We start from the raw sequence: 18767 nt of genomic DNA, 5'->3' as shown, positions 1-18767 counted from the left end.
TTGCGGTTTAATTGTTATATAACCTTATTATACAACGTTTTAACGCCGTATCCTAAATGCGTATATTTATTTACAAAATAAAAAGAAAATAATATTAAATAACCGTAACGGTGCATTGCGTTCCGCATCCGGATTTTGCTATTATATTTAACGTGGGCGATATATCCGTACAATAGCGCCGAATCCGTGGTATTATACCTTTTATTATATAAATAAAAATAATAAATAACAATAAAATCGTAATGGACGTTTTTCGTATATGTGAGGATCAGGCCCCCAGACCTACCCTCAGAATCACGACTCGGCTCTACCAGCCACGCTGAGCCAGGGATCGGACAAGGGTCCACTTACTCCGGATTTAAGCGCGTCTCTTGAGCGCGTCGTTGATTGTAATTTCTCTCTTCTCTTCAGTTTAGAATTTTCGTCGATAGCGCCTAATACACTGAGGTTCTCCAATGTATGCCTGGCCGTGACATAATTCTAAACTCACTATAATTTGCTGGTGAAGCAATTAAAATATATCGTTCAATCCCTTTATTCAATCGTTCACCACGTCGGCTGTGCACGACGGTAAACTAGGCCACAGAAGACACCATTCGCGAAATCAATGTCGCCGCGTAAAAATTACGGCCCACCGATTCGCCAATCCCAACGCGTGACAAACGCAAACTCAGCAAAGCCAGATAATTTGGCTTCCGGCACTGCTACTCCCAACACCGAAGACTCGGATCAAAACGGAGAGATTACAGTTGCCCCAGTGAGCCCAGAGCCAGTAGAGCCCGCTCCTACCAGCGCCAACACAGAGCCTGAAGAGCCCGTTGAGCCCCAATCCGACACAGAGCAAGATCAGCCAGTCGACAGCATCGAAGTTGACGGATCGTACGAGTACGAGTCAGTTTCTGAGCACCCAGGAGAGGCGCGAAACCCTCCCCACCAACCTTCTGCCAAAACGTTAGACGGCAGGAACGAAATTCCGAAATTTCCAAGCAGAGCGCCCTCGCCTGTCGTCCAAATGAGAAGCGAAATGGCAGACGAAAGCGAAAACACTGCCGGCCAGGCTACAATCACTCAATCACAGCTGCAAGATCTTTTGGCCACCATTGCCCAACTTAAAGACCAGCTCGCCACCCGGAGTAACAATGCCACCCGTCAAACCCGCGGTATTACGCCTTTGAACAGCGCCTTTGGAGGGGCTGAGTTTAAGCCCCATGGTATCGCTGCCCGGACAGCATTTAAGCCTTACGGAAGTAACCAAAATGCTAAAAACCCTGCCTACGATAGGACGGCACGTAAAGCCGGCATCGACCCCGGCATGTTTGATGGTAATAAGGATCGTTTTGATAAATGGATCACTAAAATCGCAGATAAATTTGTAGAGGACGACGAAACTTACAAAACAGAAAGAAGCCGCATGGCAGTGATCAATTCCCTGACTGAAGGGCTTGCCAACGACCTTATCCAAGGCCGTTATGAATCCACCATTATGCCTTTCAGCAGCGCAGCCGAAATGGTCGCGACCCTAGCCGCTGTTTACCACGATGATAATCAAACCTCCAAAGCCCGTGAGGAGCTTCGTCACCTGAAGTTTAGTCTGTCGGACAAGTCAACAGACATCCACCAGTTTATTGGCAAGGTTAACAGCCTAGCCGATAAAGCCAACATTGCCAAAACGGAACGCAAGTTGGTTCTCTATGAGCACATTCCTGCCAACCTGAACCCCCAGCTTCTCAGCCTATCCAAAGACCCAAATATCTCGTACGAGACCTTTGCCGGAGAAGTTGCGAACTCGGCGCTGGCCCAACAACGCGCTTGGGAGGAGCTCCGCGAGAACCGCAAAAAGAGGGAAGAGCGCCGTGAGCGTTCAGCCAGCGCCGAACGCAAACAACGTCGACGCGAGAATCGCCGGCACAGCCAGGAAGCCAAGAACCAAACCCGCACACAGACCATTGACGCCCCGAAGTCGCCCAGCAGAGAAAACGCCAAATTGGTCACTGAGGGTAGATGCTTCCTTTGCAAAGAAGCCGGGCACCTGGCACGCAATTGCCCCCAAAAGGCCGCTCACATCGCCGCCGTTCTCGCCCTTCAACACGAAGGCGATCGAGAGGCTTGTGAACAATCCGGCCACAGCTTATCTTCGTCGGATTCGGAAAACTGCTAAGGCTGCCGGAAGTCTCCTCGGCAGTCTGCGTGCCTCAGATAGCTAAAATCGATAGATCACCTAAATTAAACACCTTTCTTGCTCCCATTCGATTGCAAGACAAAGGTCGTGGTCTTAACGCCCAAGCTCTCTGTGACACCGGAGCAGATGTGTATTTATCCATCCGACCGAGCCTCGCGAAAAAGGTCGCCCAACGTTTAGAGCTACCCATTAAAAAGCTCCCCAAACCTTTGGACTTTGGAGATTTTAACAGGAAGGTCACCGCAAGAGCCACCGAATACCTTCGGCTCACCTTGCAAATCGACGGACGACAATTCCCACGGCAGAAATTCATCCTCCTCGAAACGGCACACGATGTGTTTATCGGACAAGAATGGTGGACGAAGCATCGAGTAGGCTTATTCCCAGCTACCCGCAGCTTCGTTTGGCCCAACGACCTGCCCGCCATAGCCCAATACTCACCGGCAATCGTCGTACAACGTTCAAATCCGCCTCTGGACCTCGAGGCCCAAACTGACGCAGTCCGCCGGGACCGCAAGATGGAACAAGAAGACCGTCGCATCCAGGTCCGCAAGATACTTCAAGGCCCTAAACGCCAACACGGAAACCAGGCTCAGATCACAGAAATTAGCGCCTTTCCGACTATCCCAAAGACCGTTTCCAACAAAGCCCTGCCAGCAAATATTTGTGCCCTTCTTAACGACCCACGTCAAGATCGATGGAAGCGATCCCCGTTACCCACGGAGCCTATACCGCTGGTACCAGTAAACGATACGCCTACAACCAGCCTTAATGCGGTATTAGCCCTGCAATGGAACAAGACTCACGATGGACATCCCATTCCATTTCCTGCAGGCGAAGACCCGGAGCACATCGCGCAAGTACGAGCCAAGTTACCCAAAGCACTTGCCCACCTTGAAGGTTTCTTTTCCAAAAAGGCGTCGACGATTCTCCCGCCTAGCCGACCCGGCTTCGACGTGGTTTTGGAACTCGAGAAACCTTTGGAGGGGAGGCCAGCCCGCTATTCGACCCCTTTCGCGATGATGGAGTTGGAAAAAGAAACCATCGACGAACTTCTGAGGATCGATTTCATTGAACGGACAATGGAGGAGACCGCAGCTTCGACTCTATTCGTTCCTAAACCGCAATCGAAGGAGCAACGTTTTTGTGTGGATTACCGATGGGTAAACAAATTCATCAAAGGACGACAAGTATTTGCCCCCGACGTGGCCGGGACGTTGAGCAAATGTGGAAAAGCCCGGAGGATGACCAAGATCGACATTATCCGAGCTTTTAACAGATTGCTAATGGATCCGAACTCACGGTACTTAACGGCGTTCAAAACGCGACAAGGGACGTTTCAGTGGAAGGTCTTACCCTTTGGACTGAAGGTCGGACCCGCCTGGTTCCAAGCTTTTATTAACGCTCAGCTTAATGAACTGCTGGACGCTTTCGCGAGCGCCTACGCAGACGACGTGTTGATTTACACCGAGGATAAATCAGAGCAAGTCCATTTTGAGCAAACCGAGGAGGTTATTTACAGGCTGCACAAAGCCGGACTCCAAGGCGATATCAAAAAGTCAAGTTTCGGCGTTTTCGAAATCGAGTACCTGGGTTTACTTCTAGAAATCGGTAAAGGTATCCGCATCGACCCCAAAAAGGTCGAAGCCATCACCAGCTGGCAATGGGACGACGTCACCTCCGTTTCCGCAGTACAATCCTTCCTAGGCCTATGTAATTTCGTTCGGACGTTCTGCCATCACGCCAGCGAACAAGCAGAACCTCTGACCCGATTATTGAAAAAGGGAGTCCCGTTCGAAAAAGGCCCCGAGCAGAAGGCCGCTTTTGAAGCGCTGAAACAACTGGTGGTCACCGCCCCCGTAATGAGTTTCTTCAAACCCGGTATGCCTGTCAGGATGGACACCGACGCCAGTGGCAGGGCCACCGCCGGGGTCGTGTGGCAGCAACAGGACGATGGCAGCTGGAAGCCAATCGGCTATTCGTCCAAAACCATGTCCCCTGCTGAACAAAACTATCCGATTCAGGACCAGGAGCTATTAGCTGTGATTAATACGCTAAAGGACTTCGAACCAGCCCTATTGGGTACCAAGTTCTGTGTTTTTACCGATCACCAGGCCTTGATTTATTGGTCGACCAAAAAACTTTTGTCCGCTCGCCAGATACGATGGGCTGACTACTTGGCCAACTTCGACATCACCTTTAAATACCGTCCCGGCAAGGATAATGTGGCAGCCGATGCCCTTTCGCGCAAAACCGTCGACAACCCTACGGTCAAGGCCCGAGCTGTGCTAGACCGCACCATGGCATTAATCCCTCCGGAAAAGATTAACTTCCAACCCGGCGAGCCCCCTCCAACAATTAACAACTTGGAACCCTCCGCACCTCAAGGAGCTGACCTAGTGGCCCTTATCCTGGAAGAGAACCTAAAACAGAACCTAGGTCGCCATGACAGTCTGTTAACGGTACCCGAGACTACCCAGGATGGCAAGATCTTCTTAAGAACGGCTCTCATCCGCGAAGCTCATGAGCCCAAGATCTTCGGCCATGGAGGCCAGAATAAAACCCTCAGCCGCCTGAAAAAGGACTATTGGTGGCCCGACCGAAATCGAGACGTCAAACGCTACATTAAGAATTGTCGCGAATGTCAACGCAACAAGGTACGACATGATAAGACGCCTGGGCTGTTGCACCCACTGGAGATCCCTAGACGGTGTTGGCAGCACGTAATGGTAGACGGCAAAGATATGCCCAAGGATAAAGAAGGCTATAATTACGTCTGGGTCTTCATCTGCCGATTGACCAAACTTTTGGCCACCCTACCGGGAAAAAAGACAGACACCGCGGAGACCTTGGCCATGCGGTATTATCAGACTGTGTACCGTTGGAAAGGCGTCCCCGACTTATGGCTTTCCGACAACGCCGGACCGTTTATATCCGAGTTCCTGAACACTTTAAACGAGTTGACAGGAACAAAGTATAAACATGGAAGCGCCCGCCACCCTCAAAGTCAGGGCAGCGTCGAAATTACCAACGCTGAATTGGATCAGAAAATGCGCTTCTATGTAGACAAATACCAAACGAATTGGCGACGGCATATTCCCGCCTTCGACTTCGGCCACAATTCGTCCGTTCACGCCTCTATCGGCATGGCACCGATCGAAGCAGAAACAGGAGCTCGCCCTAGAGACCCGCTCTCTCTACCTTTACCCGAAGAAGACCTGGAGACCGGTCAGCAACAAAAGGCGCTGGAAATGGTCCGCCAAGCTCGGCAAGCTCAGGAGCTGGCCCGCAACAATGGACTCGGAGCGCAGATAGAGCAACAGAGGCAGGCTAACAAGAAACGGCGACCGGTCGACTTTACGGTGGGAGATGCGGTTTACGTTAGCAAAAAGGGTTTTTCCACCGAAGCTCCTACGACCAAGTTGGACTCGCAAAATGCAGGACCATGGACGATTCTCGGGGAAAAGGGTCACAGCTTCATTCTCGACACCCCTGCCTGGTATAAAGGTAGTAAGCTGTTCCACGCCAGCCGACTGCGCAAAGCAGCAACGGATCCATTACCTCAGCAGTATCAAAAGCCGGAACCACCGGTCGAGATTAACGGAGAACCGGAGTGGGAGGTGGAGCAAGTGTTGGCCTCGCGACTATTCGGACGAAAGAAGACGTTGCAATATCAGGTATCGTGGGTCGGACTCGACCCTGATGAGACATGGTATGAGGCCCGCGACTTGAAAAATTCACCAGTACTGCTGGATACCTTTCACAGGGAGTACCCGGACGCAGCAGGACCTCCGGTAAATTTGCAACAGTGGATCAGGAGCGCAGCAGAGGATATTTTTGCGGAAGACGGACCCGAGGACAATGTTGCCGAACACGATGCGAAAGAGACACGAGAGCGGCGGAAGGCCCCGAGGAGACACACGTAACAGACTCAAGACTCTGACCGCCTACGTCGATCAGGCCTTAAAGGGGGGTAATGTGAGGATCAGGCCCCCAGACCTACCCTCAGAATCACGACTCGGCTCTACCAGCCACGCTGAGCCAGGGATCGGACAAGGGTCCACTTACTCCGGATTTAAGCGCGTCTCTTGAGCGCGTCGTTGATTGTAATTTCTCTCTTCTCTTCAGTTTAGAATTTTCGTCGATAGCGCCTAATACACTGAGGTTCTCCAATGTATGCCTGGCCGTGACAACGAATACCAACAAACGGTACGAGGTGACCTGCCGACCTGCCGACCTGCCAGACGACCCTGACTGATGGGAATTAGGTAGTGTGTGGGCTGAGAGGCGACATCGTGCGAAGAGCCTAGCCCTATATAGTAAGGAGTTTATTAGCCACTGGAACTGCCTTCTTGTGCAGTAGCACTGGGCTAGCTGGCAATCAATCATTGATGTCAGCAGTCATTCAACGTCATGTACGAAGTGGGTACAGTACTCATGTTCGAGTCAGTGGGACGAAAGCGGGATGCGAATGTGGCTGGAGTATCCGTACTTCTCTGTACTCCGTACGTGTCTGGATGTTACATGGGTAAATTTCAATAGGCTGGCACAGTTTCTACGGAATTTAGAAACAAGAGAAAAAGTCGGGCCAAGTTTTACCATGCTAGAAGTGTGATAATGCATAATAGAGACTTCGTAATTTTCGAAACCTTCAAGTAGTATTTTGTACAGTACCTCTAGTAAATTAGACTGTAAAGTTCGGTTCTAACCCAGATATACGAAGTAGATATACATAGTAGGTAGTGCTATATAGCTAAGGTACCTACCTACCTACCTACCTAGAAAAGACTTTTTATACTGTGCTAGGGTGTTGGAACTTAGGCCTGTGACCGTCGTACAGGACATAATACCTACCTACCCAGGTACCTACCTAGGTACCTAGCGTGCATGAGTGAAGTAGATTTTTTACGCTAGTAATTCGACCTATGGTCGCTACGGGAAGCCTTGCCAATTGCAAATGCATGCGTCTGTCTTAGTGGTCAAACTCAGGCTATCTATGGTTAGAATACTAACAGAGACTGTCCATCTCAGTCAGCGCAATCATACATGCTCCATAGGTACCAGTATAGGAATACCGGCATATTCCTGCGACCTATAGTGCCTACATTCGACCATCTGGTATATGCCTACATACCTCGGTACGGAGAATATGCTACAAATTAGATATCAGACGGTTGAGACGCATCCCCCTATCCCCTGTACTTACAAGGCTGGCCATTTGACGTACAAGGCACAGTTAGTGCTCACGCCACAATCCTTGGTTACAGCCCAGAATGTTTGTTGTCCCGAGCAGCGCTTTTCTTCTCTGATTGTCCCCAATCCAACCAACTTTGTTGAATGAAATTCGGCGCCCCTTTTACCCCTGTTACAACAGTTACAACAGCAACCAGATTATACTCCGTATATGCCCGACCTCAATAGCATGAACAATAATCGAATCCATCTGTATTTGTTAATTGTAACCAGCGGTTCGGAACACAATCTAGCTGCGTCAGACGATACTGTTTACCGTTTCATCATGCGCTGAAATGCCAGCCCTCAGCCACATTGCTTTGGCCCGGGAAGAATTCCTTCAAAATCCGTGGTGCACAAGAGAGATCTTGGTTGTTAGACCCTCTGCTCTTAAAACAATATCCCTCGGCATTTGTATGAAACATTGCTGTATCCGTACAGTATGGTGGGTGAAGACTGGGGCCGTGGGGATGCCGGTCCGGATTCTTGTGCTCCGTGCCGGCTAGTTATTTTTGATGCTGCCGCCGCCGCCGCATCTATCTAGTCTAGTTGTAGTCTAGCTTTGCAAGAAAAAAAAAAGAAAGATGTCTTTTACTTCTTTCCATCCCATCTTCTAACCACGGAAGAACACCCGTAACCAGTGGAAGTTAGTATTTCCCTGCTTTGATTCCTAGTGGCAAACATCTCATATGCACGATTATGCGTTTTTGGACAAACAATCAGAGGAGGATGCGATTCGATGGAGTGTGGCGAGGATGACTCCGGGAAGTACTGCCACCGTATACCATACCCACAACACCCATGTAAATACCTAGGTAGGTAACTTTTGGTATGTACGTGCTACTGAGGTACCCGTGGTACGGTATGCTCCCTATCGAAGTGCTTGCTTGGTAATTAATACCAGCTCAACCAGGAATTCTACGTAAGCCAACATCACCATAATCTTCGTCACCATATCCTGGCGCAGAGCAGTATATCACGAGCGACTTGGTTGCCTTTCACTGGTAGCGATTGGCAAACAGGATGTGCAAACATCCTATCTATTCCAATTCAAGTAAGGTAACACACTAAAAAGAGACGGAGTACTCCGCAGCTTCGTGAAAGAAAAAAGAAAAAGAAAAGGGAGCAAGGGTATTGAGGTGGGCTTGGGAAGTTGGGGCAAACTGGCACACAGACCGCACGGCTAGATAAACCGGGAGTCAAAGCGCACATTTGTTCTTCTGATTTACGGATGATCCTATTTCGCAAGTGGACGAGCTGGGGCTCTCCCCAGCCTTTGAGAACGTGCCAACTTGACTCCTAGCGGTTTACCGGCCCTTTGCAAGCGAAGAAGGTGGAGCAAAGGATGAGAGACAAGAGAGGGAGGAAAAGATTTTTTCTTCTTAAAAAAGCGTACCTGTCTACTGATAAACTAGGTTCTAGGAGTATGAACGAAGTCGATCATCGCAATCAAAACAAGTTGACGGGAAAGGAAAGGGTGCATGTAAGACAAAAAGAAGAAAAAGAAAAGGAAAAAAAAGGGGGTCAAGGAGCACTATGAAAAGGCTCCAAAAATAATGGAAATGGCGTATGACACCACAAACGACATACGGTATTCAAAGTTGACACCTGGGCCCCTCAACTCGGACAGGCCCTTTCCTGACTCTGATCTACCCAGAAAAAGTTCAAGATTGGAGCGCTGGGAAGAGGGGAGAGAGAGAGAGAGAGAGAGAGAGAGAGAGAGAGAGAGAGAGAGAGAGAGAGAGAGAGAGAGAGAGAGAGAGAAAGGATAGTAAAAAAAAAAAAAAAAAAACCGGATGCTACGCCCGGTTAGCGGCGCTTTTCTAGTTCGCTACCAACTGATGCCGCCCACCTTACCTCGGTCTAGAATCGTGGAGCAATCAACTGGAGACGTGGGCTGATTGTTTACTCGCTGGTGATAAAACATAGAGTGCGCGCGAATACTACAGTAGAAACAGGAATGGTTGTGCGTAGCAAAGGAAGAAAAAAAAGGTCCAAAAGAATAGTCGCCTTCGATCAAACGTTGCGCTGTGCGTGCAGCCATCCTTGGGAAAGCGTTCCGCGTGGTCGAGCAAGCATCCATGGCATCCCATCGTACGGTGGATATCTCTTTAGCGGCGTGCCAGGGTGGGGCGCAGTTCTCTCTTTGCTCCATCAAATCTTTGATTAGGAGAGGGGCGGCACCATGTAAACCCCTGAGCAAAATGACCCCAAATGGTATCGCGCATTTGCAAAAGAGAAAGAGATTGAAGGGTCTGGCTGTCATTTGCGGAAAATCGTATGCAAGTGCCGTTGATGGTAGCAGTACTTCGTATGTACAGTAGGATGGACGGTAGACATCTTGACGCGTAAAACTGTATTTCTTGGCTTTTTGAACAGTAAAACTCGAGGGATGGGACTTGCTGCCCACAGCTGTTTGTATAGGTACCTACCAACTACCTGCATGCATGTATACCTACCTAAGGTACCTTAGGTACCTACTTTAGGTATTCAGATGCGTAATTCGTAGTAACTAATAGGTGTGCATAGTAAGCTCCAGGAGTAATTACCCACCGTTTTTTCTCGTTAGACTTTCTGTGGTCAAGTATTCACGAAGGTATGTTACCACTGCTTCGAGCGATCTACGTGCTCCATGCGGGAATTGAATCATTTAGGGATGTAATGAGTTGATATCAGCGTCAGGCCAAACGCCAAAAGCCACACGCCAGCGTCGGACCCCACGCAACTGTCATACATGCAGGCTGCCGCATCAACGTCCCAAACAAGGTTAGGTGGACACGCCCATTGTCTCCATTCATCCACAACCTCGATGGCTGACAGTGACAAGAGTCAAACGTCGTGATTGAAAGGTGAACGCTCACTGACAGGCGGGGAGCACATACCCATTTCAACCGCTGTCAATAGCTGAAAGGGCGCAAGGGGGCTTTGGGGGAATAATCCTTAATCGTTTTTGGTGAGGCAAGGCTAAGTACGATACAAGTTGGAGGGAGGGATTGGACATGGGATAGCGGAAAAGTGAAGGGCAAAACGGGGACCTCACTCTGTGGAGTACCAAATCCGTGGCAGGCATTTGCTGTGATATCTGCCTTATTTGTTTACTTTGCCCAGGTAGGAAGGAACATGCGGGCTTGATTCTACTCCACGGCCTTCTTACTTCTTTTTGTGATGAAAGAGTCTATTTGTATTTATCTATTGCTATAACGGAAAGGAACCCAATGTGGCAGGAGAATTTCTAGCGACTGAATATTTTCTTGCCGTAGTGATTTGCTACATACAGTGCATCTGTGGCTTTTTGTTCTCGTCTTTTTTTTCTGAGATAACATCCTCCAGGAGTCCAGAGCAACGATCCTCCAGCCCTGGTCGTGGGTGGGGCGAGGTCCTTTGGGGCCCAAGCATTGATCGCCGCGTAGTCGAGGAGGCTTGTCCCAAACGAGAAGACCAACAACTGGAGACGAAAGCCTTTTTGATTCTGAACTTTAATTTGCCAGTGCCTCTGCTACCCCTGTCATCTTTATTAAATGAATTACAGGCACGGGTTGTCGCATTTGAAGTGGGTGACCTCTGAGTGGTCTGTACCCGCCCAATTGCGCTGTGCTCCGCTGTGCCTGTGCCTGTGCCGTTGCATGGTCGGGTCCGTTTTTTAATGTGTGGTGTGGTGTGTTTACTGATGCAGGACCGCACGCACGCACGCCAGCATTGCTCCCGCTCCACGCTACCGGTTACACTGCCTTGTCTACTTTGTGCTGTGCTGCCTCAACCCGCCGCGTCCACCCGCGCCAACGCTTTTCTTTTTCTTCTTCTGATTTGTTCCTCGTGCGCGCACTGAGACCACACAAGAAAGAGGATCACATCCCCAAGGCTAACGGCTTCGCGCACAGGACTCGAGAGCGGAGAACCCGGGACTGCCTAGGGTTTGGGCTACCAATTAACCTGGGGTCTGCACTCCATGTTTTTCGTGTTCCTGACTGCCCGTCCAGCACCACATGCGACCGCCGGCTTTAGGAGGTAGGATACATTATTCTTTACCTCCAGGTCTCCTGGCAATTTTTTATCATTTTCAAGTCTTTGTTTTCGCTGATGGAACGCTTAAACCTTCTTTACGACTTAGACTCTGAAAATCCTCGGCGCTATTCAACCGCCTCGACGCCGCCCACTGGCCCCCGGCTATAGTGGTAGCACAGTAATTGCCCCTGGGCCTTAGATTACAAGCGAACCAAAGCAGCGCCGTTCATATTTTCGCCGGCAAACCGGGACAATAAAAGGGACACATGGAGTCCCCTTTCTCGCCCGGCACGCCGGGCGCGGCCAGTTCACCTCCAAACTCGCCGCCAGGACCGACATCGTATCAACGACCACTCAGCGCGATGGTGCGATCTGCTCCGAGAAGCAATAGCCGCCTCAGCACTAGCAGCAAATTTGGTGGCGGCAGTCGGGCTTCCGACGATGAAGCGAGGACATCTGTCAGAGTTGGTGAGTTTGGCAGTCGAAATTTTGTGTTTGGTTGAGATTACACAGTTATATCAGCGACAAGGCTGTTGCATTGGGATACTCGAGAATAATATGTTCACCCGTAACGGAGAATGCGCAAATGCTGACGGTCAGGTCGTGCATACAGCTGTTAGGATTCGACCGCCATTACGACCGACCGATCCAGGCTTCGACTTGATCCCGCAAAGATTCCAGCGGTCTATGGTCCAGGTCACATCAAACACGAGCCTTACCATCGACGCACCACAAGGGAGAAAGCTTTTCGTCTTTGATCGCGTTTTCGGCCCAGAAGTCAACCAGGAGGGAATATGGGACTATTTGTCGGACTGTGTCAACGCCTTCGTTCAAGGCTACAATGTGTCTCTCTTGGCTTACGGTCAGTCAGGTGCTGGCAAGTCGTACACCATGGGAACGGCGGTTCCCACCGATCAGGACGATTTTGAAATGACAGGTACGTCGTCCAGTCTGGTCCTTCGGCTTTTTCCCCGTGAATATTCAGCTGGCAGGCCGGTCATTTCTCGTGCATGGAGCTACTGCAACCGCCAGGAGAGTAGTAGCCCGCGAGCTCTAGGTTGGGGTCTTGCAGACGCAGGGCAGACACTCGATTTTACCATTGCTTGCAGGTTCAGCTTGTGTTTTCTAGGTCTTGCTAACGCTGTGGTATCTAGGCGTCATTCCTCGCGCCGCAACTGCGTTGTTCGAGAAACTTGATGGTACTGTCCCCAATAAAGCTGGTAGCAATCCGAACCGAGGCTCTATGTCACAACTTCGCGCCCCTTCGAGGTACAATGCAGCACCGATTCCGTCGCGGAATGGTGAGAAGAATTGGTCGCTCAAGGCTACCTATGTCGAGATCTACAACGAACAATTACGAGACCTCTTACTGCCAGAAAACATACCTACACACGAAAGGAGTGCTGTCACAATCCGCGAAGATGTAAAGGGAAACATTATTCTCACGGGACTTCGACAGGTGGAAATCAACTCAGTCGAAGACCTGATGAATGCGCTCAGTGTTGGATCCGCCCTCAGGCAAACAGATGCGACGGCCATAAATGCACGGTCCTCACGGTCGCACGCAGTGTTCTCGTTGAATCTTGTGCAAAGGAATAAGAAGATGACACCTGCTGCTGAGAAGCGAATGTCGATGCCGGTGGAGTCCGGCAACGAGGCTTTTGTGACCACTGACAGCAAACTGCACTTTGTTGATTTGGCCGGAAGCGAAAGACTCAAAAACACGGGCGCACAGGGTGAGCGAGCCAAGGAGGGAATCTCTATCAACGCTGGACTTGCTGCCCTGGGCAAAGTTATATCTCAGTTGTCATCACGACAGGCTGGAGCTCACGTTTCATACCGTGACTCTCGTCTGACGAGGCTGCTCCAGGACTCCCTCGGAGGAAACGCGATCACGTACATGATTGCTTGTGTCACGCCTGCAGAATTTCATCTGAGCGAAACACTAAATACCGTCCAATACGCACAAAGGGCTCGAGCGATCCAGAGCAAGCCGCGGATCCAACAGGTGGAGGAGGGTGACAAACAAGCCATAATAGACCGCCTTAAAGCCGAAGTGGCATTTCTGCGTGACCAGATTCGGAGCTCGGAGCGTAGCGATGTGGACAGACGCGTTCTTGCCACTGGCGAGAGGTCCGAGCGGCCGGGAGAGCGTGAGGTCGAGCTGCAGAACCAGCTTCTGGATTTCCAGGAAAATTATAGCAGTCTGAGCCAGCGGCATGCAAAACTAATTGCTGAGATGGCCAAGGCTCGCGAAAGCGAACAGGATCAACAGGCACTGGAAGAGAGCCTGGGTGACAGTGCCACGGCGCGTCTCAACCGGTCCAACAGTTTCGCACAGGCTGTTGAGCAGGTCGTGCTTGAATACGAAAAGACGATACAGTCCCTCGAGCAGTCACTCGCCAGCACCCGTGCAACATTATCCAGTACCGAGACAAGCCTCCTGGAGAAGGAGACGAAGTGCGCTTATGTGGAAACTATTAGCAACCAGCTGCAGCTGCGACTTCAGAAAATGATGGACCGCGAGAACAGCACAGAGAGCTACTTGCACGAGTTGGAATCCAAACTCGATGGCCACACCTCTGGCGAGGAGAAGAACGCGGCCATTGTGATAGAACTCCGCAAGGAGATCGCCCGCGTTCGCGAGGCTGAAACCACCGCGGAAGAGTACATTACAACCTTAGAGGAGCGACTTGCCGAGGCCGACCAAGATGCGGAGCTGATGCAGCGTGAGATTGACCGTCTCGAGCAGGTTATCGAACGCCAACGCAGCCTCGGGAAGCTTGACTCTCTTTTGTACGAATTGGACCATGTGAAGCAGGAAGTTGAGCCGGAAGCAGAGATCGCGAATGGTGGCGCTAGCCGTCGGTCTACTAGCCGTTCCTTATCAAACCACTCCCGCAGTCATAGCCACGTGAGCCGCCACAGCCACCAGAAGGAGGATGCAATCCCGGAGGACGAAGAGGATCCATCGGATCACAAGATAGGCACTATACAAGAGGATGACCGGGAGCGGGCCGCTCACGAGGAAGCCACCGCTGCTGGCGGCCAGTCAGCCAAGTCAAATGGCCTGGCCGCATCGCCCCTGGATAAGGAGAACGTCCCTTCCAGTCCTGCACAGACAAAGTTTATGGCCGATAAGCTTGATACTGTTTCACGAGAGCTTGTTGATCTGCGTGTGGAGCATGAAGCAACCGTGAACGATTATGAGATGTTGCAAGCCAAGTATGAAGAGGCTTTGAGGGCCATGGCAGAGTTGCAGGATGCTGTGGACGAGGCACGGCACCCTCAGCCCCGGGACTCGATGATATCTGTGACTTCGCAGCACACACGGCCTTCGTCCTATCTCTCCGACGCACGGTCCAGCATGACCAAGGATGGAAAGCACTGGTCACGCTCGCTCTCGTCCGAGCTTTCCTCGGCGATGCAGACCCCGACCTCTGTTGCTGACGGATCAGACGCTGAGACGCTTGTACAAAAGCCCACGGACGCCCCGTCCGAAAGCATCAAATTTCCTGATCCGTCCGTCCCTACTCCAGATGACGTTCCCGCCACTCGTGCTGATCAATCCGATGCTCAACACTCGCGCTCACCATCAGACGCGAACCTCAGAGCTGAGCTCGAGCGCCTCCAAGCTCTGGCCGCCGAGAAGGCAGCAGCAGAGGCAAGGCTCACTGAAAAGTACTCTCAGTTAGAAAAGCAGCACAGCGACGCTCTCGATATTGTCGAGGAGCTCCGGACCGAAGTGGCCAAGGTCCAGGCCGAAGCTGCCGACCCATCGTCGCCTCGGACAAGCTCACCTCTGATTCGCCGCAAGTCAAATCAGAACGTCATGATGGTTGACCGCGCCCACCGGTCGTTCGCCTCTCTGCGTAACATTGCTACGGAGAACTTTGAGGAGAATCCTGACGTGATGCAGAACTTCACCATCAACCTCGAGGCTGCCATGCACGAGCTTCACACCCGATCTGAGAGGATACAGCAGCTCGAGGCCGATGTCACGGCGGCAAAGAAAGAGATGGAGACTAAGATGACCATCATTTCCGGCCTGACTCGCGAGAGGTCTAGTTTGAAGAGCTCCCCTATGGACATCTCAGTCATCTCGACTCTGAGGGACCAGCTGGAGAAGAACGAGAAGGAGAGGAAAGAGATGCAGGAGGCTCATTCGGCCCGGGAGATTGAGCTGCAATCTCAACTCAACTCGTTACGTGCCGAGGTGGAAGCTGCCAAGACCAAGCACACGTCAGACACAACGGAGCTGGCCGATACGGCTTCTTCTCACGAAGGCAAGGTTGCAGAACTCCAGGCCAATCTGGCAGAGTGGGAGGAGAAACACAGGAAGACTCTGGAGTCCATGCAAACAACAGAGCAGGAGATGAGGAAGACTATCGAGGACCTGGAGGCCCAGCTGGCCGCAATCCCGGCGCCTGACCCCGCCAAGGAGAAGGAGGCAGAGCTCAAGCAGCAAAACCTCGTCACCGCCCTGCAGAACGAGATTGATGAGTACAAGTCCATCATCAGCAGCAACTCAGCAAAGGTGGCTGAATTGGAGCAAGGCCACGCTGCTACGAGGGAGTTGCTCGAGCAGGCTTCTCAATCACGAGAGCTTGCAACGGCTGAGTTGGACCTCCATCAGCAGCTTGTCTCAAAGCTTGAGGCTCAGATTGAGGAGCATGAGCAGTCTGTCAAGCAATACCAGGAGGAGCTCGCCGCTATCCAAGAAAACCACATCAAGGAACTCGAGAATGTCAAGGCTACTTCCAAGCAAGAGCAAGACGAGGCCATTGAGAGACTGACGACGGAGCATTCCGAGAACGTCAAGGTCCTCGAGGGTGAACTCACGGAAGCCCGCGAGGATCTGATGAAGGTCGCAACTCAGGTGGCGTTCGCACTTGGTCTCGACGTGAGTGTGGAGAAGATCACAGATCGCATTGAGGATCTTATCGCCGATCAGAAAGCGCTTTCTCTCGAGCAGCAAAAGACTGCCAATCTTGAGAAGACAAACCAGGAGCTCACGAATATCAACGATACTATTATGCGTGAGCTTGAGGCTGTCAAGTCAACGCTCGCAGACCTGCTCACCACCCCTGGCGAGCCGCTCGCGAGCCCCTATCCTACTGTGCACGAACAGCTCTCGGCTGTGCGGAAACGCATGGGCGAGCTTGATGCTAAGAGCAAAAAGAACTCGCGCTTGGTGGAGGAGCTCGAGGATCAGCTTCAGTCCAACTTTGACCAGGCCCAGATGGCCACGAACCGTTTCTCGACCTTGCAGACGGAGCAACAGTCACGGGTTGAGGAGGCCAATGCTGCCAGGATCAAGGTGCAAAGCGAGCTTGACACGATCAAGGAGGAGTACGCAGCACTCCAGGTAAGATGTCCCTGTTACACTACCCCTTCCTGGCCTTGAGCCCCAATTCTAACATTTGCTTAAAAACCAGGCCAAATTCGACGGAGTCATTCCGAATGACGTCCAGCGGTCAAACTCAATCACATCTGGTTTGCGCAAGAGCGGCTCCGTGGCCTCTTTGCCTTCGCCACCGCCTGCTATCCCCCTGCCACCGCTGCCAGGAACTACCAGCAGCTCACCACCTAATGTTCCCGGCATTCCCGCTACACCGACGGGCGCAAGGCCACCAAGCAAAGATCTCGCCATTTCAATGCAGATTCAACAGGATCAAGAGGCTAGGATCCGGACCATTGAGAAGCATTTGACGGCTGAAAAGCAGCTGACTGCTACGCTGGAAGAGGCTTTGACCGACCTCGAGGACCAGTCCAAGAAGGTCAAGGCCGACTGCGATGCCTGGCGACGCCGCTGCAACGAGCTCGAGACAGAAATGAAGGAGCTCAAGGAGAAGCCGCAGCCCGACAACCGTTGGAGTCTGCACCAGGTTGAAGAGGAGCGCCGCAAGAGGCGGGATGCTGAGCTTGCTAACGCAAGACTCGAGGAGCGCATGAATGCCATCTCAAAGAAGAACAAGAAGAAGGGCAGCCTCAACTGCTTCTAGGCGCGTGCGGTTGTTTCCGGCCTAGGAGCTATGTTCGTCTTGGCCTTGGTTCTGATGGGCGTTGTCGCCATGCTGAGGCCAGACGTTGTACTGCTTTGTTCAGCGTTTCTTCCGGCATTTTCTGAGTATTTCTCGCCCCCGCCCCCTGAAGATATCTTGTCATGGTATATTTGGGGGCTACGACAGTGTTGAGCAATGTTTGTCTTGTTTTTATTCCCCCGTCCGAGACGATCAAGCGGTACATGTTGGAGGAACTGTTTTATTTTTGCTATGTCTTGTATTGCTCACGCCTTCCCTTCTACATTTTTCAATTCATGAGATACCTCTTTTACGTGGCTTCTTGTTACTTATTGGTTTGGTCATTTTGAACCCTTTTAGCACGTTTGTTATCTATCTACCTTGATGAGCGAAGAGAATGAGGGTATGTTTGCCCCTAGCTTGTGTTTAGGTTTATATCCAAATAACATATGGTGAGGAGTTTTTGTTTGCAACAATTGCTTGATGTTTTATAATGATCCGTGTTTAATTCATTGTACACCTGATCCTAATTTCACGTTTAAGTCTACTTACGTTGAAGTCTACATCTGTTCATATTCAATCTCGCCGTGTTTCAGTCTCAGTGGCGTGATTTTACGCAACCATGGTTTCAGCGGTCATCTTCCAGCATACGTGGGATGTAGAGCAGTGGCCCGCTGAAAGTGGTTTAGTATGCGAGGGCGGCGACGAGAACCCCTTGAGGAACCATCAAGGCGGGCCGTGTTACAACTCATGAAAAGCCGCATGCGTGCAACAAGTAATTGTCCACCGACATTTCAGTGACAGCTACAATGTGTCGGCAATGGGGCTACATGCGCCAACATTGGCTTCCAGTGGAAGCCTTGCGACAACCTCACTCATTGTGGCGTTGCCCCGTGACAGCAGTAATGTGTTGGCAAGGCTGGATAAAGACGGATGGACCAACGCGATGGCTGTATCAAAGCCGAGCGATTGGATGTTCGGAATTTTGAGATTTGTCGTTCTCTAGAGTTTACACAAACCTTATGTGGCATTCTGCAAGGTACCGACTCAGATGAAAGGCCAGCCTACGGAGTAGACGCAAATGGACTGAATGGCGTCAGGGATCATGGGCCTACGGCAGACATGCGGGGGACACACGGCTGGCACCAAACTCCCTTGTGATGAATTCATGATTTACGGAGCGCATGGGGGGGGGGGGATTCCAGGGAAAAGAAGGTGAGCACGATGAATTTCCTCGTCTTTGTTGGACTTGTGCGCACCTGTACGCGCAGAAAGAGAGGTGAATATTCGTCCCGAACAGGGGAAAAAGAAACCCGATCAAAAAGCCGGGC

The 18767-nt window shown here is 51.2% G+C and overlaps 1 protein-coding gene across 1 annotated transcript; it reads left to right on the top strand.

Moving 5' to 3' along the window:
- The first annotated feature begins 11111 nt into the window (after positions 1 to 11111).
- MGG_02425 (uncharacterized protein) lies at positions 11112 to 17974 on the top strand. Its single transcript, XM_003709166.1, has 4 exons — positions 11112 to 11881; positions 12027 to 12350; positions 12568 to 16781; positions 16852 to 17974. Exons 1-4 carry the CDS (start codon positions 11680 to 11682, stop codon positions 17416 to 17418), a joined length of 5307 nt encoding a protein of 1768 aa, XP_003709214.1. The 5' UTR covers positions 11112 to 11679; the 3' UTR covers positions 17419 to 17974.
- Positions 17975 to 18767: the final 793 nt, after the last annotated feature.

Source organism: Pyricularia oryzae, chromosome 1 (genome assembly GCF_000002495.2).
Source record: "Pyricularia oryzae 70-15 chromosome 1, whole genome shotgun sequence".
Classification (NCBI taxonomy): domain Eukaryota; kingdom Fungi; phylum Ascomycota; class Sordariomycetes; order Magnaporthales; family Pyriculariaceae; genus Pyricularia; species Pyricularia oryzae.
This window is presented reverse-complemented; position numbering and strand designations above follow the sequence as displayed.

Coding starts and splice junctions, on each gene's coding strand:
- MGG_02425 (XM_003709166.1), top strand. CDS start 11,680: ATGGAGTCCCCTTTCTCGCCCGGCACGCCGGGCGCGGCCAGTTCACCT. Junction 12,351..12,567: donor GGACGATTTTGAAATGACAG/GTACGTCGTCCA, acceptor TGTGGTATCTAG/GCGTCATTCCTCGCGCCGCA. Junction 16,782..16,851: donor AGGAGTACGCAGCACTCCAG/GTAAGATGTCCC, acceptor CTTAAAAACCAG/GCCAAATTCGACGGAGTCAT.